At 42.6% G+C, this 25172-nt stretch overlaps 2 protein-coding genes across 3 annotated transcripts in view; one reads left to right on the forward strand and one right to left on the reverse strand.

Moving 5' to 3' along the window:
• Positions 1-1421: 1421 nt before the first annotated feature.
• Positions 1422-5730, forward strand: LOC147799020 (uncharacterized). Its single transcript, XM_087136650.1, has 2 exons — positions 1422-1497; positions 3921-5730. The coding sequence occupies exon 2, from the start codon at positions 3954-3956 to the stop codon at positions 4704-4706; it is 753 nt and encodes a 250-aa protein (XP_086992776.1). The 5' UTR covers positions 1422-1497; positions 3921-3953; the 3' UTR covers positions 4707-5730.
• A 2466-nt stretch (positions 5731-8196) lies between these two features.
• Positions 8197-25172, reverse strand: part of LOC110986823 (tumor necrosis factor alpha-induced protein 8-like protein 1) — a 66126-nt gene continuing 49150 nt past the window's right edge. For both annotated transcript variants that reach the window (XM_022249043.2, XM_087136690.1), the window contains exon 2: positions 8197-20289. In XM_022249043.2, the coding sequence (XP_022104735.1) occupies positions 19718-20289 (572 nt within the window). In that variant the 3' untranslated portion in view covers positions 8197-19717. The remainder of the gene's footprint in view (positions 20290-25172) is intronic.

A 25172-nucleotide genomic window follows, 5' to 3' on the forward strand; every position in this document is an offset into this window, starting at 1 on the left:
GACACGTTGATTAACATGACAGTATATCACCAGCTACCGAAGGAAGAGAGGCCGACTCTGCAAGAGTGTGATACCAGAGTCCGGCAGGTGGATGGCACCCCGTTGAAAGTATATGGGACTGCATGGTTAGATTTACGAATTGGGAAGACTGTGCACCCGATTTAAGCCACCTTTGCAGATATTGGAACACCAGCTATGTTGGGAATGGACTGGTTGTTGTCTACAGGAGGTAGTCTTGATTTCAGTAGACTTGAGTTATGTGTCAATGGCGAACGAATTAAGTGCACGAGTGCTGCTGGTGCGCCATTTGTTGGCAAAGTGGTAGTGACAAGGACTACGGAGATACCGGCTGGGCATGAGACCATTGTTCCCGGAACGGTTGTTTGTCAGTATGAGGAGTTGACTGGAAGTATGATCATGGAACCAGTTGAGTCAGGTGGCCGAATTGCGGAAAAGGGCCTAGTAATGGCCAAGTCTGTGGTTGATGTGCCAGCCGAAGTGGTACCCATTCGAGTATTGAACCCAAATAAGGAGAAACGTGTCCTGCGTGCGGGAACAGTAGCTGCAACAATAACACCAGCGGAGGTGGAAACTCCGCCCACGGCAGGCAAGGTTACAGGACACGAGGGGGCGCTACCCAACCATTTGACCGAATTATACGACCGAAGTCGAAGGAATTTGTCCCCACATGATTATGCAAAATTGAGAGGGTGTCTGATTGAGTATCAAGATGTGTTTTCAAAAGGAGACGACGATATAGGCAGAACTGATATAGTTAAGCACAGCATCGGCACTGGTGGCGCTAGACCAGTAAAACAAAAACCTAGGAAGCATCCCGTGGTTAACCAACAAGAGATCAGTCGCCAAGTGGAAGACTTGAAGAGGCGTGGCTTGATTGAACCCTCAGATAGTCCGTGGGCGGCTAACGTTGTGTTGGTAAAGAAGAAAGACGGGACGAAACGGTTGTGTATCGACTATAGAGGTCTGAATGCGGTGACAATAAAGGATGCCTATCCTGTGCCAAGAATTGATGAGACGTTGGATGCGTTAGAGGGCGCTCGATGGTTTTCAACCCTCGACCTCGCCTCAGGGTACTGGCAGGTTGCCTTGGACGAGGATGCACAGCAGAAGTCAAGTTTTGTGGTACGGAATGGGCTGTATCGTTGGAAGGTGATGCCATTCGGGCTAGCCAACACACCGGCTACGTTCGAACGACTAATGGAGAAAGTGTTGTCAGGGCTGCAGTGGGAAATCTTATTGGTGTATCTTGATGACGTCATTGTCTTTGGCAGAACAGTAGAAGAGGAGTTGGGACGACTTCGAACAGTCTTTGAACGGTTGAGAAGTGCTGGGCTTAAGTTAAAGCCAAGCAAGTGTAACCTGTTTCAGAGGTCAGTAACCTACCTTGGCCACATTGTGTCGGCTGAGGGCGTAGCAACGGACCCAGCTAAGGTTAAGGCAGTCGCTGATTGGCCGGTCCCGAAGAATGTAAAGGAGGTGAGGAGTTTCTTGGGCCTTGCCTCGTATTACCGAAGGTTCATCAAGGACTTTGCTAGCATCGCCAGCCCACTGCATACCTTGACGTCAAAGTCAAAGGAATTCATTTGGGACGAGTCTTGTGATAAGGCATTCCACTGGTTGAAACAGTGTTTGCTAGGGGCCCCGGTATTGGCCTACCCGTTACCAAGTAGCGAGTACATCTTGGATACGGATGCAAGTTCAGAGGGCATCGGAGCCGTACTGTCTCAGGTGCATGACGGTGTCGAAAAAGTTGTGGCTTTTGCAAGCCGGAAGTTGAGCAAAGCTGAGAGAAACTACTGCGTCACTCGAAGAGAGCTGCTCGCTGTGGTGACGTATTTGAAGTACTTCCGCCAGTATCTTTACGGTCAAAAGGTCAAGGTACGAACAGACCATTCTTCTCTGGTATGGTTAAGGAACTCGAAGAACCCGGAAGGACAACTTGCACGATGGTTGGAGGTTGTGTCAGAGTATGACGTCACAATCCAGCACCGTCCGGGTGCCAAGCATCAGAATGCTGATAGTCTGTCTAGACGACCTTGTAAACAATGCGACCATTGTAATGCGCAAGATGATTCTGATGGTGACAATGCCGATATTGATGCGACTACTACTATGGAAGAAGATAAACAAAAGTCAACCTCGAGCCCAGGAGGTGTAAAGGGGGCCCGAGTTGCTGTGGTGGAGCCTGCTGTGAGCAGCAAAGGACTTAGGAACGCCCAAATGGCGGATGAGTCGACAAAATGGCTGTTAATTGCCAAGGATGAGGGGAAGGAGTGCCCTCATTGGGATGAAGTAGTTCACAGGTCTCCGGCAAGTAAGACGTATTGGTCCTACTGGGATCAGTTGGTTGTAAGAGACGGTGTACTATACCAGCGATGGGAGTCAAATAATGGTGGTTCAGTCCAATGGAGGTTGCTGGTTCCTGAGATGTTCAGACGCGAGTTTGTAGAAGAACTGCATGGTGGGAAATTGGGAGGCCATCTTGGCCTGAAGAAAACCCTGGCCCGTGTGAAGCAGCGGTACTTCTGGTCAGGTATGAGTGCCGATGTAAGAGCATACATCCGGAAATGTGATCAATGCGCAAGGAAGAAGCCGCCCCCAAAGAAACGGAGGGCGCCCTTGCAACAGTATAATGTTGGAGGAACCATGGACAGAGTGGCATTAGACTTGGTCGGTCCTCTCCCAAGGACCGAAGATGGGAACCAGTGGATCCTGGTGGTTGGAGACTACACCACAAGATGGATGGAGGCATATGCACTCCCGGATGCGAAAGCAGAAACAGTTGCCTCGAAGTTTGTTAGAGAATTGGTTTGTCGATTTGGGGTGCCGAGGGAGGTCCATTCGGATCAAGGGACCAACTTCGAATCGGAGGTATTTCAGGAAATGTGCCGGCTACTGGGAATAAGTAAATCAAGAACAACAGCATACAATCCTAAATCAGACGGGCTCATAGAAAGGTTCAATAAGACTCTTGTCACCATGGTTTCTATGATGATCGACCCACACAAAGGTCAACGCGATTGGGACCAGTACCTCCCATTCGCAACCAGCGCCTACAGATGTACGACACAAGAAAGCCTAGGGGAAACCCCAAATATGATGATGTTAGGCCGGGAAGTCACTCTCCCGATTGATTTAACAATCGAGCAGCCGGCCCCAAGTGATGACGAGGCAAAAGGTGACTATGCAAAAAGTTTGAGGGACCAGATCAGGAGTGCTCACGAGAGGGCGCAGAAATGCCTGGGCAACGCTATGAGACGCCAGAAGAAGAACTATGATCGCCGGGCGTGCGATCCTGGTATCCAAGAGAAGGACTTTGTTTGGCTGTTCAACCCCGCGAAGAAGAAAGGGGTTAGCCCCAAGCTTCAGTTGAAGTGGGAGGGGCCGTATTTAGTAATGAAGAAGCTCTCGGATGTTGTGTTCCGCATCCAGAGGTCAAAGGGCGCAAAGCCCCGAGTTGTACATGCCGACAGGCTGAAACCTTGCCATAACAGTCCAATGGATCCATGGAGTACTCCTAGTAGGGCTCCCTCTAGTGAGACCAACACCAGAACAGGCACTGAGAATGCGCAAGAACATCCTGAGGAGGTTGAACCTTGGGGTGATAGGGATGAAGGAAGCAGTCATCCTGCGATCATGGTTACCTCAGAAGGAGGAAACAATTGTCTTGAGGTTTCAGGCAAAGATAAAACAACGCTTGAACCAAGTATATCAATAGAGTCAGGCCATGATAAGACGGAGGAAACTGTGGCGGAGTTAAGGCCTAGAAGATATCCCAAACGGGAGCATAAATTACCGATAAGATATCGATAGTAATTATGTACTCACATTGATTTAATAAATAATCAATGGTTGCTCAAAGTAATGATTAACCAGTTGCTTCCTCTGTTATTTTACAGAAGTAAAAAAATCACATAGATAAGGAGAATAACATGGAGGTCGGGGCTAAGATGGAGTTCCAGTGCACCAGGTGCCCCAAGAAGTTCGGCCACCTAAGGGGCCTGTTACGGCATAAGAAAAGCCATGGGCCAGCACCCTATTTCTCCTGCCAGCGGTGTAATTACAGGGAGAGGCGTCGAGATAACCTGCGGCGGCACTATAAAGTAGCTCACCCGGACAACCTAAGTGACATAGAGAGGATGACGCCCGGGCCAAAGCAAGACAAAGGTCAGGAGGCCAATAAAGGGGAACCAACGCAGAAGGAGGCGAGGCGGATCATCGTGGGAAGCACGCCTGCGGACCGACGAAGTCCCAGTCCCCGACTCACCGTACCATGGGACAAGTTTAGGGACCTCCCAGGGCCCCTTTCCCCGTTAAGAACGTCCCCAGAGAAGGAGAAGCCACGAGAAGAAGAAGACCACCATAACAACGAGAAACCCACCCTGGAGAACGATACCCCTCCAGAGGCCATCCCGGGCAACGACAAGCCGAAAGAAGAACACCCGGCCACGCCCAGCCACCAGGCAGAAGTCCATAAACCAGCGCCAGCCAATGGAGTCACCAGGACCCCCAAAGGGCGTACCCGCTTTGAGCTGAGGAAACCACGCATCCCCAAGACGGCCACCATCATCGAAGAAGTGCTGACACGAACATATGTGGATGGAGTAGAGATTCACCGGGAGACGCGCCAGCGGAAGTATTTCCAAGATGTCCTGATTGACTGCCCCCTTCTGTTGGCAAAATAATAATAATAACAAAACCAAAAAAAAACAGTAGTCGATTTACCAAGAAGATAGGAAATAACCTGATATAAATTAAGCAGCTGATTTACTGAGGACTTTTAAAGTATACCAGGAGCAACTTGATTCTTTACTTTCAATCTCAGAAGAGGCATTCTACTTTCTAATAAGGTTTCATATTTTTATAAGCACCAATCACCTTGATCAAATGTTTCACGCTTGTTCTTACTGTTTACTAAAATATGGTTGGTAAATAAATGTTGTAACAGGTTCTTGTTGAATAAATGTTGCGACTCTGTCGCGTTGTTGTAAAAGATTGTTCGGCTTATCCAAATGAGGGCATTTAGGCCTGTCAGGAGGCTGTGTGACGCGACAGAGGGCGCTAGTCACTAGGCACGGTGCGAAGATATAGATGGCGCTCTGCCCAGTAACAGAGGCAGATGTTAGGCGCGCATAGCTGTGTGTTAAGCAAGCGCGGCACATAGGCTCCGCCTTGTGCGTTGTGCGATAGGGCAGCGGAAGTCACTGCTTAGTCACGTGAGCACGTGCGCGGGCGTGGTCATAGCAGCGCGAAAGCTATAAAAGACGCGCGTAGGCTACGCTTAGTGGTCCTGATAAAGGGCTGATCCTGAGGAAAGGGTCGAGAATCCTGTGCAAGGGTTAAAGTCACCTAGCCTAGTGTGACTGTGCCTAAGTCCGAGTGGTGCGTGTGCTGTTGAGGGGCTCGGTAGGTTGAGGGGCTGATTGGTGGTGCGGTATAGTTCCTGATAGGAGCTTGCGGTTGATGCAAGGGCGCATTGCTATCTCGTGACGTGAGTTGCGTGTAGCACAGCCCTGACAATAAGCCCGTAGACTTGCTAAAGTCCCTGATTCGGCGCTGGATGCCCGCAATTAATTGTGGTGTTCACTGCTCTGGGCGAAGTCCGGTCACGTATAATCACGCAGTTTCCCTGTCAATAGCGCCCTCTACTGGTGTATTGGTTGAGTGTGTTGATGAATAAACCAGCCGCTTGTGAATTGTTGTATATAAGTCAGGAGTCCAGGCGAAGTTTATTTCGAGTCAGGTCTGTCCGGGTTACGTCATTAAGTTTCGACCGATCAGATTAGCCATCATCTCGACGAAGACCAACTTTCTTGGGGGACGGTATACTTCGGTCCCAACGGACTCGTCCCTAGCCGCTCAGGGACTCTCCGGCGTGCCGTCCGACGCACCGCGCCTCGAGGAGGAGGGCGCCCTCGCCTTCGTCGGAGGGGCGCGGCGCCACAATATGTTTGTCTGATAAAGGTTTCAGTTTTGAATTTGCACAGTTTGGGATAGGGTTCTGTTTTCACTGTTCTGTGTGTCATCTTAAGTGACAAAGACAATCTGCACACCCTACAGTTCTTTCCAACTCATAACAGGATTTCAAGTGTCCAAATGCACTACCAAATCGAGAGCCACGACACTGCTGCACTTCACGTGCCATTTTCAACTACGATTCTGCAGTACCGTCCGTGACATTTGCAGTTCACAAGCATGTTCAAGGGTTATATGGGAAGCTTTCCCTGGGTGGTTGTTGCCAACAGGCTCTGCCATTTCAACCTCAGTCCCAGAAATAAGAGAATGTAGAAAGGTAGTGTATATGTATTTACACATAAAGGGTGTCTTACTGCATCGACTGAACTGGTATACGTGTATATATACATGTATTCATCAGTCGCTACAATTCGGACATGAAAAGTATCACAGTACAAGTATACATACGTACATGGGTAATTCCAGAAATTAGGGGTCCATTTTTTTTCGTGTCCCTGTCAAATCTGACATATGATTTTGTAAGTTCAGAACACATTTTCTAATTTCCGAGAGTGATGAATAAATGCAAATAACCTGCCAAACAAATAGTAATAGTTTGAAATCGATTCTAGTGATATTTTCATGTCATAATAACAAAGATCGTGTGTAACAGGGACATGAAATGTCACACTTTTGGACCTGTAATTTATGGAATTACCCACATACACTCCTGAGACCGAGCTCCAAATTCAGCAAAATGAAACTAAAGGAACTTACCTAATGAATGGAATATTGTTACACGCATGCAAAGTCTGGAAATACATGCACTCAGTGATGCAAGTTATACACCATGCAGCGTACGCAAAGATGAGAATTTCTGACTGCAATGTACTTTTATAGGCTGTTTTTATAAGCTTTTGTTCAAGCCGACAGGGATTTAAAGACACACCCAGCCCACTGAGCTACATGTAATCATGTGACTGAAAATCTACAGTGTCATTGGCTATCACCTACATGTTCATAAATATTCATGAAGTATTTCTCCTATGGGGAAAATCCCATATACTGCAACACACTAAGGTTGGGGGATTCCCCTTCCAACATGCAGTATGATCAAACTGACATAGACCAATAGTGCAACCTCATGCAGGCCAATGATCTTCCAAGTAATTATCATTGTGTCTATATGTATAGGATTTTGTAGGGTTACACTCTGGCTCCACAAGTCTTTGCACCTATGAATTTAAACTACATAAATAGTCTGTTGTGTGCAACTGAAAAGATGAATGGCAAGAATCCCACACAGAACAAACATTTTTGAGTGTCAAAACCACTAGTTAACAAGGCAGGGTGCAGGTTAATTTCAGTGCATGTGAAATGTCAGTCTTGTACCCCTATGGCTATGTTGCACTCAACAAGGCTTCAACTGCCAACACTGGTTAAGAACTGCATAGTTCCTGACAGCATCCTCCTCCAATTATGAACTTGAGAATTCCTTATACGGACGCAAGTAGTTTTTCTCCCACGTAGAAAACAGAACTTTTCTGGCCAGTCTCATAGATTTCGTGCACAAAGTGTCAAGTGACATCTATCGAGAACTCTTACAAACAAGCAGAGCAAATCCTTCACCACAGGTTATGAATATTCCATAATCGCCGCACGGCCGAGCGAGAACGTACTCCAAGCGGGCTTTGTCAACTGTGGTAGTGGTACATGCATCATAAGGGACAGTCCCATTTCGCCGTTGGTCCGCTCCCACGTGCACTTGTTAAATTAAATAGCGCCACCAATGGCCCACAGAAAATGCACACGGTGCACGTCAAAACTTACCATGTGGTGGGGGGGGCACAGGTAGTTATGGTACTTGTTAGAGGTCCGAGTTGTCTCCATGATGCTAACACATAGGCTGCAACTTTCAAAACAAGCTATATACCTTACTGTTTAAAAGGCCAAGGCATGGATGGGAAGAGCGAAGGGATAGTTGACCTGACAGTGGTGAAATTAGAATCACAACTTAGTCTCAACATTTACTACAAACAAAAATGCCACAAGCAATTCCTTTATAACGCTTCACTGAAGCTGTCTTTTTTTTTTTCCGAATTGAAATTTAGAAATGACAAATTGAACAGAAAGAAAACTCCCCAGCCTCCCACTATTTATACAAGACGCATCCCCACCCAAAACTATACACAAAGAAAAAAAGGTAGTCTGGAAAACCAATTTTGTAGTCTTTGAACTTTTTATTACCATTTAAAAAATATCTCATACAGCTCGATTACTCTTCTTTGATTTGCAATAACATCAGTACACAGTGGATACAATACTACATGTGATTTAAAACTGATTGAAAAAATTAACCAAGACTGTTTGTATAACTTTTACCAAAATGAAACAATGAACAATCGTGCGACAGGCAATGCAAACCTGGAAAATAAAAAAATAAAATTTTAAAAAAGGTTGCACATTCCGCTTTCTTGGTGGATTGACATAAGATGGGACAATAAGCATTAGAGAAATTCTGGTAATGGTCTGCAAATAATCCTTTGAGGAAGGGAGAATTCAAGGCAACTATTTCAGTGGTGTGAGTCCAAGACTCCATTGATCCATAGCTTATCTTGTGCATTATACATTTGCTGTAGCTTTCCTTCACGGTTTATGCACACAGGCGTTGGAAGTATTATTTTTCTGTAGATTGACAATTTTCCTCCCCTTTCTTCTCCCTTTGTTTTTCGTCTGTTCCCTTTTTATTGTTCATTTTATTTTGAGGGGAGGGGAATACCCCCTTGCCCCCCCCCCACGCCCATAGAAGTCCATCCTCTAACTGCATAAGGCCAGCTTGCTCGCTCTCACCAGGGAGAGAAAAATGACATTCTTGAAATCAAGTTACACGGGAGTGCTCTACAGCAACCGCCATGGGGTACCTGGAATCTGAGGCCAAAAATACAATTTCAGGGGTGAGGCATTTGGTGCAGGAAGGACTCTGAATCCACCCACACATCTCATGCTGTGCAGTAAACTAATGGCACCTGCACTCTCTGTGCTTTATACTAGGGCAACCAAATAAAAATCTAAACTGGATTCCAGAGTCGCAAATCCATCAAAGTATTGCAAACCAATCATTGGAACTGTATGGATTAGGTGACTCTCGCCGTCACAAATAAAGGAAGAAGACTTATCTGAAGACTATCACAAGACCAAATCCTGTCTGCCTCCAAGTCACAAGCCCATCAAATGAAGTACATCAAAACTATTCCTTTGTCACTGTTCACCCTCTTCCTCGCTTGTGACTGGTCTCGTAAATGATCTTATCTGGTCTTGTGATCGTCTTGACTACAGCACTGCTTAAAAGCATTCTGGTAAAACAAAAACCACCATGCAACAAAGAAAACACTTGTTAATTAAGACTTCTTTTAGCACCTGTCATATTAAACTGGATAAATGCACATTCTCATTAAAGTTAGTTTGTCAGTTCGTTCTGTTGTCTTGTTCAAACAACATAGAGTACATAACATTTAAAACAAAATTCCTCTTTCTCTGCAGAGTTTCAGGCATACAAAAAATACAAAACCTTGCACCTTTGATGTTAATATACATGTAAATATTCATGTTTTAAATACAGTAACTATTACAGATACCACAGGGGAAAGAAGAGGGCAAGACAGGACTTGAAACAAACTGATCCAACTTGGTGGTCTGCTATAGACCTCTATCATGGGTCAGCCATCTTGCTTTTCTACCAAGCAAAGTAATGTAACTAAACTGATGAGGCTGCGAGGAAAAATATTCTGTTCCCTTTTATCAACATGGGAAATTGTATTACCATTGCAATGGGTCTACAGGAAACAAGACAAACATGGCAGCATCATGATAAAGGTCTATGCAGCTTGCCCAATGGAAGCATGTGCTGTGCCATTTTATCAAGTTAGAGAAATAAACTACACTAAATAAATCTATGATTAACTAACCAGAAAAAAATAATGTGCTAAATGTGCGAGATTCACTCTGGATAAAAAACACAGATTTGATATGAACATTCTAACTATCTAAAATATCATTTAAAATCATTGTCTTGTTTCACAATGCAAGGGAGTAAAAGGTCATAATGACATTCCAGGTTTATGGAATCCTACAGACTGATTTTGTGAGTCTAAAGCTAAACCAGATTTTTTTCAGGCCCTCTCATAACCTGACCAAATGAGGAATTTCCATTTTTGTGCTCCAAATCAATGTATTAAAATTTGACTTATGTTGAGCTGGAGATCTCCAAAGTCAGGGGCCTACTTGGAGCTTTAGGCCATGAACAAGTAAAAGCTGATGGTCCAAATAGTAAAATATTTCAAAGTTTTTCCATCCAGCAATTTACGTTTCACTGACTGATCCCAGTTGAGCTGATAAATCTTTCAAGAACATATTTTGATAAAGACAAATATTGATGCTCATATAGACCCAAAATATATCAACGTAAGCATCATATGTACAGTGTTCAAGATACTCCCCCATAAAACATGCATGCCCCCACCTTACAGGGTACTGTTTAGATACAAAATTGGAGAATTCTAGCTGTCAAGAATTATAAACTGTAACTGATAATATCTGTTTCTGATGATGGTGTTTCTTCATCAGGAAGAACCTCGGAATACCTTTGAAACAGCATTACAAACATTACTCCAAGTACCACTTGAACTTGATCCAATGCGACCATCAGTGTCTAGACAGTTTTGTCACTGCACATGGTCCAGTTTCATACGCATCGCTTAAATTCAAAGTTAAGATCTTGTGGACAGAGCGCCTTGCACAAGCCTAGATTGAGTTCTCCTGCTTGAACACACTGGATGAACAGTTTGGTTTGAAACTTCAGCCAGCTGTTTTGGACTTTGACTACAGTCTGAATTGGTAACCAGTGAAAAAGCAAACCACTGTGTTATCCAGGTGATACTGGGAGTTTTTCACAAACTTGTTCGAATAGTTTTGATGCCAACCAGCAGGCAGGATCACTTAACCCAATAGGTACAGTAGGCACTGTGCCTTGGGCCTCTGAAAAATGATGGCACCCATGGAAGAGGGCGAACAAAAATACCACACATTGGCAGTCTAAAAGTTTGGGCCTCTCTAATTGAATTTTCCATTTGGTGCGATCTTTAAACTTCAAAACCGCTGAAAATTTAGCACAAGATGTGTAAAAACTGTGACACCTTTGTGTACGAACTATGATCGGCAGAGGTAAGGAAAATACTTTCACAAATTTCTACCTCCATGGTCAGTCCAGTTTGGGACATGTGGCTCTCATTTCGTAAACATAAATAAAACATCACATGAGCTCGCTCAGAAGTTAGACTGATTATGGGAAAATTCCTTCCTTCTTTCTGACCATGAAATTATCGATACACCTAAATATCAATAATCCATACAAATATCGTACAGAACCATTATAGAAAAATAACAAATTCATGAACGCTACCTGTCTATCTGTATAACACAATTATACATATTTCCTTGCACCACCACGCAGACTTTATATAAAGTCGTCCAATCGTTACTCTTGATGTTTGTCCAAAGACACTGTGTGGCCTTTAATAGAATAATCAGTATCTACTAATTCATATTGTAAATTACTACCTGTAAATGTATTACCTGTTGTCGGGAAGCCCAAGAAAAACGAGTATACAATAAAAGCCTATTTACATCCAACTTGACCGCATTTGCGATCGAAACGTTAGCTGCCACAGTGGTTACTGAACTTCTAAAAACACTTGTTGCTGAGTTAGCTATGGAGTTGTTTTTCTACACAGGCTGAGAATCAACACGCTATTTGCATGGACTGAACCCCCCCCAAAAAAAAGAGTAGGTAAACATGCCAGCCCCTGTAATTGTACGAGATGATTTGTGGGTGTTTGGGGAAAAAATTTTTTTAAAACCTCAGAAAAAAGAAACAGTGAATCAAAGAAACAGTAAACGTAGAAGTCAACAGGCTTAGGAAAATAACATTTTGAATGCTGCTGAAGAGAGAATTGAACAATCAACTTTTGGCATTTTCATAATTTTTGACAATCTCTTTTCCACCATGACACCTTATAATTCCCCATTAATTATTCAAGACTGAATATATACGTTTTTCAATGTTTCAAGACTTAAATGCTCAAAAAGGATGACTAATGGATTTATCATTTCTGCAGAAAATTTTTCAGAATTAAGATCGAGTAAACTCCCCCAAGAGTACCACAACTGATCTTGTGTTAACTTCTACTGTCCAGAAACAAGGCTGATTGTATCATTTTAAAAATAATATATGACTCCATATACACAATTTATATCATGAAACCTGGAGATATTAGTTCTTCCCTCACTCACGTTATCCTTAAAAATGAAAGAATTAAAAAGTCTCATATATCTAGAGCATTTCATAAGTCTCAAGTTCTTACGTGCACAAGTCCCGCACTAACATACAAAATGTAGCATCAGGTTCAGATGGTATGTTGAAGTTGTCAAAAAGACAACCCTGTGCATTGGTCACTATGGTCCCTACCCACAAACCAATCATGAATGCCGACGGTTGCCTGGCAACTGCACTAGAATGGCACCTTTCCGGGTCTAGTTTTCTCATCAGCTAAAAAAAGCAGTGTCCGAATTACTTGGTTACAGCTAGCGACGATACACGAGTCTAGGGAAAATGGCGGCAGCCGTTAATGAGTGGTTTCGGTAGCCAGGTGTGTTATTTTCAGTCTCATAGTTTGCCATGAACAGCGCGTTCATTCATCTATACATTCCAGGACGATCTATATTTGCCTCAGCCGAGTACTTTTGGTTTACTCTCAGTTTGGTTTTCTCAGAATATCCTTGTTCAGGGAGCTGCTGCGATGTACTAGCATGCTCATGTTATACCACGACGGCACGTCCTATACTACAAAATAATCAATCATGCCTTATACATACACATGCTGGTGCACGGTGTGCATTTGTCCTATGGATAGCCTTGAATGTGAAGTCAGCATTGAACATGACAATGGTGGGAAATTTACTGACTGCTTTTTGTTTATGTCATGTTGAATTATCTGAGAGTTAGTCATAACAAATTATTTACTTAAGGAACACTGTATCATGAACATTTTTGTAATATTAAAAAAAAAAAAGCTAAGCACAGGGATATTAAATGTCACAATGAAACACGTCTGATGCAGTAAACTTTGTCACAAAAGTTCCGCACAGCCCAAGACTTCAATGAACTTGCATCTGGGTAAAAAAAAAAGACGTCTGTGGCACAAACAAAATTTAATATGCACGTGGCATGACAGTTCTAGACCAATGAGATCTCCCCGCAGTACAGGACACAATATCACAAAACTGCTAAAATGAGGCTTTCAGAAATGGCATTTATTCCTTTTGGCATTCATCCCAATATTTCTTATTCCTGATCGTCTCTCCATCCTCCCAAAGGTCTCCAAGAGACACACATTAACAGCCCACTTGTGACTTTCCAATTCCTGGCACGTTCCAAGCCCAGACCAGGCCACTACATTTTTCTCACTAATGACGTGACGGCCAGGCAAATGGGGCAAGGGGGGGAGACTCTCAAATTGATAGCGGAACATCAGGCAGCAACTGAGTGTCAATACTAATGTGAACCTCTCTCATCTTTTTTTTGTTCAGAACAGCTGACCACAAGGGGAAAAAAGAAGAAGACACAGTTTGAGTCCTGTTGAGGTCTGCAGACTTTTCCCTACAGTCTACAACTGAATAACTGGAGTTTTAAAAGCAAATTTCCAAAAGCAGATAATCTGTCTTGTTTACAATAACATGACAATTTTAGTTCCTGGTTTTGCATACAGAAACATGAGTTTTTTAATTCCCCATTCCTACTGCCTGAATTTTAATTTTCAATAAAAATGACACTGGCCCATAAAGCTACAATGTCATTCAATACACACTGTATATTATTCATTTAGGGTCTTTCATTCACTAGCATAGATCAAAAATTCAAGCATTTCTTTTTCTGAGGGGGGGGGTGTAATCAAGAAAAATGCTCAAAGGCATACTCTGCTTTGAAACTGACAGTATCTCAAGATTCACTGTCATCCATCAGCTTGGTTTCAAGGGTAGGCAAGGCCTGGTGCCCCAGGGTCTTGTTACAGTCACTTATTTTACCATGCTACCCAACACCACAGGAATACCAGGACCATTGTTTCCCCTATTAAATCAGTACTGGGTTCACTTCCCTAGATGCAAAGTGCATGAATATTGATGCAAAGACCTCCAAGATAAGACTGCTGTGATTGGAAAACTTACAGGAAAAAAAAAACCCACAAATTTCGGGGCATGAATTATCCTAGAATGTTCTCCCCTGACTGTGGTAAAGCTATGGAGAATTTTACAACTCAAATGTTGGTAAGCCGAGGCAGAGAGAAGTAGCAGTTAACTGATTGGTCGAGCAATCGAACAAGCTCTTTTTCTGAGGAAAGCTGTGGACTACGAACTTAACACCGGCCATGTTTTCCTATTCTCCTAATCCTTTGGAATCCCTCAAAAATCACCAGGATAACTTTTGGAGGATTTGAGAGGATTCTTCAGGATGGCACAGCTACGAAACTATTACTTTACACAGGGGTTTTATACCTCTTAAATGCAGGGCACCAGCAATGTGCCATAGATCTCCTGCACGGAGGGAATTTTGAAGGATATAGGACATTATCTGGCAAAAATGCCAAGAGAGTCGGGATTCAGGTTTAGTCGAGATTGAGATATCCAGTCTGATGAAAGTGGGACTGATTTGAGAAATAAACTTGTTTCGTTTGTGCTTGCTTTCTGTTTGCAAGCTTGTTTCCGAAATAGCAAAAATAATGTTCATGAAAAGAATTTCCTATAGATAGTAGTTTTCCTTTTATCATTTTATCACCTAAACACAGATATAAGATTGGACTGCAAATTAAACACAGCTGTTCCATGAAATGTTTCTTTTCAAAGCAAAAGAGAACCGAAACAACTCAACTGCAAAAAAAAAATGAATGACTTTGGCAAGGCACCCAGACTGGTCAGGGAACTCGAATAAAAAAAATTTAATGGGGGAACACATGAAAGCTAGGGGAAATACTAGTGGCAGAGGAGGGGGACCCACTTTGAAAACTGTTTTGCTGTCGTTGAGGGGGGAAATGCCAAATCACTTCTCTGAGCCTTGGATGACACTACGTTGATACAGTCTACTTTAATTCCTTGGTTTCTGAGTTGCCCTCGGGGCTACGTGAAATAAACAGAGAGTGAACAGAGAGTCAAGTTCATCGGTGATCATGCTGGCAAGAGGGCTACGAGAAGTCACTATGCCCAGGAAACAAATAGATGGTTTTGGATTTAGGCCTGGCTTTTTGACTCTTCCCCTTTGGGCAATTTCCCCAGAAAGCTTTCTGATCCTTAAAATCCCAAACTGTTCAGAAAACCAATGACACACTGTTTAAGTGCATGTACAAAGTAAACTTGGAGGGCACTAAGTCCCTCATAAAACAACTGTGACTAAATTGTATCCAGTTAACAAAATGCAAATTCAAGGTGCTGAATTTTTGAGGACTCAAGAGTAGCTACCGTAGATTTCAGGTTGCACACAGGCCTTATATGTGCACAAGAAACAAATAACAGGCTGGGAGCCAATCTTCATGCCTGAGGAAGCTGAGAATTTCCCAATCTATTTCAACAAATTTGGCCAGGATGAAACCTTCTTGAAAAACACCCTGTCTCTTTGATTCTCTCCAACGCCATCTCAGCCGTACAAACTCCTTCAGCTACTTCCGGATAAACATCCAGCACAACAAAATCAGGTTTCTGTTGCCATGGCAATGTTTGTGTCACCAGCTACAAAACAACCTCCTCTTTCTGGAGTGTTGTTCCCTTGCCTGTCTATCCCCAACCCACCTTTTTTTTTTGGGTCATCAACATAGGCAGGCCAGCATCAATCGTTGTATCAGGAGATATTGGGTTTCAGGACTCCCCTGATGAATGATAGATCAGTCTTCAAGGGATTCCCATTTGGACTTGGTCCACTTCCAGATTTGATGGTTACCCTGAGCAAACTTCAACTAAGCAGGGATGTCATGCAAGCTTTCTGTATTCATTAATTTAAAACAAATTTTGCCTGTATGTTCACCTACCTAATTCTCGTAAGGTTTTTTTACGTGAAGATTAGCTTTGACAGGTCTAGAACCTTACAACCTCTATGCATGTGTGTACTGAGTGATCCACATTACCGGGGACTACCCTAGGAGCCCAAATGGCAATGTTAAAACTGCCACAGGAAACTTGGAGTGGAGCCAAAAGCTAAAGTAATTTAATCCACTGATACAGCCTGTCATACAATATTTCCAGGGCCATTTTCAGTTTCCATGTGAGCCCACCCAACCTATCACTGGTGGACAAATCAACACCATATGTACATCAAAGAGCAGGGATCTACACAAAGAGCAGGTATCTACACAGTGGCTCTAAACTGGCTGGATTTTCCCAGGGTAACATACTTTTCATATTTTTGGCATTCTAAGTTAAAATCCAAATTCTGATAAATAATCAAACAAAACAAAAAGTCACCAAAACAAAACTCAGGGGAACAACGTCGTGCAGTGTTACACATCCCTACACATGCATAGCCACATAACAAATATAAAAAGCCCGCACTATGCGTATATCATTTACAATGAGTCAACAATGTAATAGATCTACAATGCACGAGTGATCAATCTCTTTGCCCAGATATGAATAAAGGATAAATGAAGTAAGAAGAGTGTCAAAAATTAAAATTCATTTTGAAGCAACAGACAGCATGAGCCAACAGAAACATGGCCCATACACGCATCAAACATGGTGTACAATAGTACAGGTGCACGTGGACAGAGATATATAAAAATATGTTACAATGTACATGTACAACTGCTACAAAACATCTTAATCTTGTCACAAAAGGACGACTGAGGACCTGTCATTGTGTAATTGTAATGCTGTTGTACATTTAACACAGTTAGAACTAAGGCGGACACTTTGTCAATGAAAAAAACCAATTATCCATTACATCTGAATTTTTATGGTAGACACTACATGTACTACAAAGCCTTATGGTGTCAAGATTAAACTGTACATGTATATTCTGGGTGCGGACAAACTTGATCTTGTACTGTGTACATGTACACATGTACCAGCAATTTTTTCTTGCGTAAATTTTCCTGGAGCTCTCACAACAATACTGGCTGTGCTGAGTTTACAGCTTAATTGCATAGATCAAAGTAAAACATTCCTTAAAAATGACCTTAAAATTTTTATCCGGGAAAAAAAGGTCGCACTTTAAACACCACTGACCAGCTTTAATTTCCAATAGCTGTCTCACCACAAATACATGTACATTTTCTTTAAGCTGTAGGTGAGAAAAAAATAATAAAAACTTGCCGATGCAAGTTTAAAAAAAAAAAAGGAAAAATTGGATGCGCTATAAAACTGCAACAGACCCAACATTACCTTTCCATTTGCACATTAAACATGTACAGTGTACTTTAGTGTCTCGGAGAGAAACCAGGATGAATCCAACCAAAATCTCAGGCTGGATATCGTCTAAACACATCTTCAGAGTCTTACAGCCAGCATGTTGTTGTGCGCAAGACCTCTGACCCTACATGTAGGCCAACTCATTCACATGTCCTCACACACAAGAACAGGTATCAGGCTGTTCAGACTTGAGAAGGAGAACCGAACAACAGACTGCCTGGCAACCAATAAGATTTCAGAAGCTTGAAGAGGTTGCTGCCTGCCTGTCCTCACAGAGATGATTTGAGGAGAGGGCTTTGGTTTAGTTGGAATATGCCCTTCATGAAAATGTGATAAAAGCTGCTTCATGTCAACTCACACTTGTCCATTTGCACAGGTATCTTCAATAACGTTCTGGCTAAACCTGCTCATCAGTAAGTCTGAGTAGACCTTTTCACTAATAAATTCATAATTATGGGCGCATGTGCACAAATGGCCTTGTCGGCAAGAAGTGTGAGCAGGCCATTGAAAACGTACATGTGATTTTGATAATTTTCTCTGAGGTTTTCTGGCTTTGTTCACGATTTTCTTTGGAAAATCCCATTAAATCGTTTTTGCTACAAAACAGCACAAAAGGAGACCGGCTTAGATACGGCGATCTTGTGCACACAGGAAAAATCATGATTGTAAAGTCTTTCTACGAAGCACTAAGTAGCGTGCTTAGATTAGGAACTAATAGCAAAAACGATTTAATGGGATTTTCTGAAGAAAAAAAAACTGAACTAAGCCAGAAAACCTGAGAGAAATTGATCAAAATTGCACCCCTGTACATTTTCAATGTCCTGCTCACATTTCTTGCTGCCAAGGCCATTTGTGCGCATGCATGCGCAATTACGAGTTTATTAGTGAAAGGGTCTATTGTCATAGAGCCCTAACGTATCTTCAATATGACCACAAATTGTCTTGTTCTGACAATTATGTGAAATACGGGCTGTTTCATTAAGGCGTGTCACAATCTAACTTTTAGTATGCGTCTGTCACCTTCATTTATGGTGCAGTTCAAAATACTGCAAAGGGTCTACAGTTTATGTCAATGACTGTTTAGCATGGGCCATGTGTGGATGAGGCACTGGAAGAGAGCTGCATCCGGTGGGATACCTATACTGAGCCTGGCTGGGCGGTCTCTCCAACAGCATTCACTGATACGTATGTGTGCACCAGAATAGACGCCATATCAGGAACACTGAAGGTTCCACACGGAAGATGAGCATCCGTTCACAGGAACTGGACCCTGGACTGTGATCATGTGAAGGCATGAGAGCATGCATCCAACCACAGAAGTGGAACGCAGCAAACATGATATGGTCCATTTACGTGTAGTGTTCACGTTTACATAATGCTGCTGTCCTATACTCCTGAATGATTGTGATATCTTGCTTTTGGTAGGGTGGGGCAGGGCAGAATCAAACCCCGTCCTCCCAATGCCACTGGCGGGATCATGTGCATCTGAGTGTTTATCTCAAAGCATGCCTTACAACAATAACCTGAATTTGGTATTGCTGGAATGCAGGTTATTTCACAAAGGGGATGTTTGTATTCAGACAATTCTCAAAGATCCTAGCCCAGGTGATACGCTTACATCATGTAAATGTTTAGGCGAAGTAAATTTCTCATGAAAGTGGAAACATCAGGGCAGAAGCTATGCTTCTTGTTCTCATGAAATTTGCCTTCCCTTTCCTTCTTTTGCCCTCAGTGTGTAGCATGCACATGTTAGCATTTAAAATACCAGTACTTGACTTATATCGAGATTTCACAACCCTTCTCATGATATTTCTCAGGTTCACCTGTGTACAATTTGCAGCCATTTTGAGGGGCTAGTGTGGTACATGTGCATACACTGACAGCCATGCCAGTGGTTGGCTTGACATCACATGAAAGTCGTCTAAAGTAGATACAGCTATACGATGACCAGGGGACAGTGCTCATTTTTAGGCCAAGTCAGTTTACACAAGAGTTTCTGTTAAACATAAAACTTCCCCGAAAATAACTGAGACCAAAGAGGCTGAGTTACGACCAAATTCAAATCACTTAAACTAACTGATGAAATTTTCGGTAACTACAGGGATGGTTACACAGAAGCTCTTTGTCAATGGGTTCATGTGAGTGAGTATACACATGTGTATACAACCTAAAGGAATGGTTCAACAAACATTACAGGCAAGCAAGTTCCCCCAAGAAATTTTGATTAAAAAAAAAATCAGATGTGGCCGCCCTCTAGAAGTTTATTGAGCCCCACCACTATTTTGTCTAAGTGGCATTTCAGGGGCGTGTCTTCAGTAAAGACCGTTTCCATGAAGGCACTGTTCGAGAAAAACTTGAAGACGTGGTCGATGCGGCCCACCGACTTGTCCCGCAGGTGGTGCTCCACCAGTTGGGTCAGCATCTGGGCACAGCTGTCCAGGAGCTCCGTCAGGTAGGCCTTGTCATAGCTGAAGGCCACCTCGTGGAAGCTGACCACCGTCATGACCAGGGTGCGGAACTTCTTGCGGAAGGCCTCGGCCAGCGCCAGCTCCTCAGGGCTGAACTGGTCATTGCGATAGAGGATGCCGATCTTGATGGTGACCTTGATGATGTTCTTGATGACCTTGTCAGCATCCTTCTTGTTGCCCGTGTACTGCTTGAGCATGGCTGACAGGTTATCCAGCACCCCAGCCAGCGTGTCATCGATGAAGAGGTTGGCCACTCGCTTGGTGGACATCTTGCTGGCAATTTTCTTCTCCATACGCAGTGCCAGGTTCTTGGAGCTAACGTGGGACTCTGCCTCAGCCACTGTGGGAAAGCCACACAAACAAAACTCACCATTAACGAGCGAACTTTTCTAAGGGGAGGGAGACGAAATTAGGAGATTAAGAGAAATCGACAAAACATCCATCAGAAGAGCTGCAATAACAACACAGGAAACTACTCTGATTTTTGGTTTCTTTAAGTCAACAAAGCTTAAGTTGTCTCGAATACAGCTATAGTTATGAATCTTACACTCTGTTTTCTGTAAAAAGTGCCAAAAATGACTAAAACCTGAACAACTAAATATAAAAAAAAAAATCCACAATGTTTGAGTAAAAACTCCAGAAATCTGAAAAAAAAATAAAAAGTCACAAACCCAATTAGATGCACAAAACTGATTAAACCAAACCCTCCCAGGTGGTTTTTTAAATAGGAGAAGGAATTGGGGATTTTACGGAAATCGGGAAGACAGGACCAAGCATCTACATGTATTACTTGATACGGGACTCCAAGAAGCTCCTTAAAAGCTTTAAGTACAAAAATATGCCACCATGTTTGGGCAGAACTGTAGACCTGGGGCAGGAAGGGGGATTCAGGAAGGTTCCTGGTAGAAAAGACCACCAAATTCTCCTCCATCTGTGCGCTAACATCCTTACCATTTCACAAATATTTACAACAAAGTTAGTGCTTCACTGTATAAACTGAATTATACACTGTAGGTACATGTACAGTGTAACTTGATCCATGTTTGTATCATTTCTCCCAGGGGAAATTCATGAAAATTCGGAAAATATCTGGAACCGGTATTTAAAAATACCAAACACAGATCAAACAATACAATGTAAACACTACAGTTCAGTACTTTCCTGATTTTATCCTCCCTCAATAGCATGAGTACCTCTCCTGCACATGACTATCCTATATATTTAAATTAGTGCTGCCTCAATGGCATCCAGAACGGACACTTTACTCTTGATCCACAAAGGCGGCACGGATGCTCATTGACAGACCCACACGTCACAATTCATTCAGGTCCCATACATGACAACGCATCCCTACCACTACAATGAACCCCCGTCTCATCTCTCATCATCCCCTCAAGACACATATGGTGTAATGTGTCTTTCAGAAAAGGAAACCTTACAAATGAATAACAGAACCAACCATTTCGGATGAGCACGATGAGTACTGTAAACACCGGTAATTTCGGGACAGAACTGCCCGTATGTACGCATCATGCATCGATAGAGCACTCGCTTTAAAAAAGCAATCAATCAATCCATTAACATAAACAGCAAACACTTAATTCCCTTTACCAGATGTTCAAGCGATAAGTAATGCTTGTTATTTCCACTTGCATTTATGACCACATAGTGGCCTTTTAGCATCAATGAATACCAGTATAAAGTAAATACTGGGTGAATAAATAAAATAAACAACAAGTTGTAAATAAAAAGGTACTGACATATGACAACCCCGGAACAATATTCCCAAAAGCTTAGGTCACAAGTACACGTGTACATCAGAAGCTTTGATGTCTCCACAGTTCACCCCCATACAGAATTGGTGTAGCATTGATTTAACTTTCAGTGACCAGGCAAGGCAGAAACTGAACTGATGCCTAAGCCAATCATAGAACTTAAAGAGAAGAAAAGAAATAAACAGGTCAAATCTTGCAGGACAATTTTACGATGAGATTCTGCAGTTGCATTTCTACATATATTTCTCTGTTCCCAATTACCCCGGATCCTTTCAGCTGTGTAACTGTGCCTCTGTGTATCTAATGTACATTCCAGAAGAAGTTTATGATGCCGGGCCCTGATTTGACAATACAGACTTTTGTTCGACAAGGCCCGTCTCTCTACTACAAATAAATAAACCCTAATGACATTACCGCACACACCAAAAAAAAAAAAAAGGAGAGAAAAGAAGTTGTGGGGACTCTGAGAGATTATTGCCTATACTAATTATTATTTTTTGTCTTGCCTTCTTCCATCCTTCAGTCGTGCTCCCTTCCACCCAACTCAACTCAATCCGTTCTGAGTAACTTCCTAGATCTTAAAAATTCTTGTAAAGACTGTAAGTTTTTCATGCCCGTCTAATTTGAGTGAGAAGGGGGCATGGCTTGTACTTGAGTGGCAGAGTGAATGATTACCAAGTCAGGCGGTATGCCCTCTGGGATCAAATCAAAATCTCGAGGCTGTTTTTATGAAAAACAGTCAGACTACTGGTTTCAACTGTGTCAAGAGTCCTTCCCACAGTATTCGTCTTTTTTTTACAGCTTCTTTTCTTGGTTTTCCCTCATAAAATACAAATGAGTTTGAATGCATTCATTACAGGCTTCTTGAGACATCATTAATGCCCCTTCATCCCAGGCGACAGGTAACTAGCACTGTCACCCTGATTAGTCTCCTATCCTTGGCAGCAAATAAGAAGGAAGAAAAAAGTCATTCCCTTATTGTAAGATCTCCATAGCAACAGGGTTCCCTGCGTCGAAATAAAACCACCAGGCACAAGGAGGAAACTGTGTACTCTGAAGATTTGTTAGGTTCTTTCTGATTCCTGTTTCAATCACAAACATAGAGTGACTGGGCCAACATATCAATCTGTTGACATAAAAGAGTTTTGATGCAGGAATCTATTTTAATGCAGGAATGTATTTGAATGCAAACTAGCACCAGTAATGTGAAACGACCCTCATCTATTTGAGACCTTGCCTGCCCCCCCCCCTGTCATTCTGGTTATGAGTACTCATAGTCATTCCCTTATTGTAAGATCTCCATAGCAACAGGAACATAGCAGCTGGCCCAGCCTGTCTGTTGTTCAGGGGGGGGGGGACTTGTGCATAGACCTTGTACATGTATATATCCCACCCCCCATTCTTTTTCACTGAGAAGTTTCTGTAACGCTTTATTTCAACCCTGCGCAGTAACTCAACACATCTTATTTTGTCACAAACAAAATCCGGGATGCCAAGCCCTCAGCTAAAGCTGTGTCCACTATGGCCACGTCTACTGTCAGCATTTACAGGTAGCTGTGTATTTCCAATGGGCAAAGGCCCAGCCTTAGACCACAGACTTAGAGATGCAGCCTTAAGCAATGGTGCAGGGACATTCTTATGCTGAATCAATGAAAATTCGAAACGAGACCGGCAAATTTAGGCTGGAGCCAACGGCAGATCTAGGGTCATTATACAAGGCCATAGCTTCCCAGAGTCCCTCTGTACAATGAACCTGCATGCATGGAAGCCAATGACAATAATGGTTTCTCTTAAATGTAATGTAGGTGCTCTTATAAAATGATTAATGCGTATTTTACATGTACCATTTTCTTAGGTTCACTTCAAATCTGAGTTTTAAAAAAATTAACGCAGACAAATGATGTAACTTCACTGATCAGACTATGCCCATCTGGCATTGCAATTAGCTCTGTTGAGTGATTGATAACTTTAAAAACTCTCAGTAACACTAAAGAGGTCAAATTACATGTACGAGGGAAACAGGTCATCACAGTTTAAATCCTGCGTAATTTCTGTCTGCTGTGGGAGGTTACACAAGGTTCATACACATGTCAGAATAAGATGCCCTGTGAGCAGTGTCACATCTTTTGTCCCCTGTCCTCGGGACAGGCAAAAATAACTTTGAACAAGCAGTTTTTGCTAGCAAAAAATTCACAACCGCTTCACCTAACTCTTTAACGCTGGTGACCAAATCTTCACATTTCCTTCAAAAACACTGGCCGTAACGGAAATATGGATACTACTAAGGGGTAACAGTTTCAAAATTTCACTGGGAGTGGACAGGTTTTTTAACCTTTGGTAGGAAAGAACAGGCGGATAATGAAATCCTACATCGAGTGGAAACTGTGCTTGCGTGTACACTTTTCAATGTCCCAAGAACATGTTATGACCAAGTGATTGAGGGTGTTTTTATGAGGCGCAAGCAGTAAAATTTGATTGAATTCCTCACAAGCTTTGATATCGTACGCATCATTGGCTGATGGCAATCAACCAACGTGGGTTGTGTCCCCGCATTTTAGAAGCTGTGGAATGACCAATTGGCTGTTGCCTACAAGCCGGCCACCAACCACTGTTTGCTCACTGACCGCAAGTGACGTTTACACTCGGCAGAGGTTTTACTTCACCTACATGTATATGAATATAACCTACATGTACATGTATTACACTGAAAGGTACACATGCTTTATGGGAACAAACATTTTTAAAAACAGCTGTGACCAAATCTTGTTGGGCCAATATTTTCAAAGCCTTCCACTCACAGATGGATGTACATATTATGGTATAAAAACAATGGCATGATTCCAAATATATTACTGAAAAATATTAAGCCACACTGAGAGCCATTTTTATTTTTTCCCTTTCTTTTTTGAGTTTTGTTTTGTAAAATAGTCACAGGATTTTCACAATGTACAGTTGCTAAAATATTATATGCCCAGTTTAGGAAGGTCAGTGAATTAAAGTTTGATGTGCTGGAAATGAAAAATGGCCAATCACCTTCACAACGGTAACTTGAGATTCCCAGTCACAGTTACAATTTTCTTTTGAATTCCAAGAACACATTGCGGTTCAAGCACAAACAGCAAACAAAAACATGTTTACGACTTCACAAATGGACCCCTCCATACTTTTACATGGAGCGTTTTCAAAATAAGTGGATTCAGCTCAGATTTTGATTTCGCTGGTTCCAGCTATTTTGAAGCAGCACTCCATACCACATGTTCAAGCTCTGACTGGAACCAGTGACACCGAAGTCTTAGCAGAATCCACTCATTTCAAAAGTGCTCATGTAATGTAACCTACAGCAAAAGCACCTCTGGAATCTGGTGGAATTAGCCCTTTGCATGGAAGCTTCATATTGGACCTGAAATTAGGCTCTACTTGCAATACAGGGACTTTTGGGAAGCAACTG

Source organism: Acanthaster planci, linkage group LG05 (genome assembly GCF_054643075.1).
Source record: "Acanthaster planci isolate LZ-2023a linkage group LG05, COTS_SCS, whole genome shotgun sequence".
NCBI classification, from domain to species: domain Eukaryota; kingdom Metazoa; phylum Echinodermata; class Asteroidea; order Valvatida; family Acanthasteridae; genus Acanthaster; species Acanthaster planci.

Bases quoted from the DNA above. Each gene is read 5' to 3' on its own strand.
- LOC147799020 (XM_087136650.1), top strand. From the start codon at position 3,954: ATGGAGGTCGGGGCTAAGATGGAGTTCCAGTGCACCAGGTGCCCCAAG.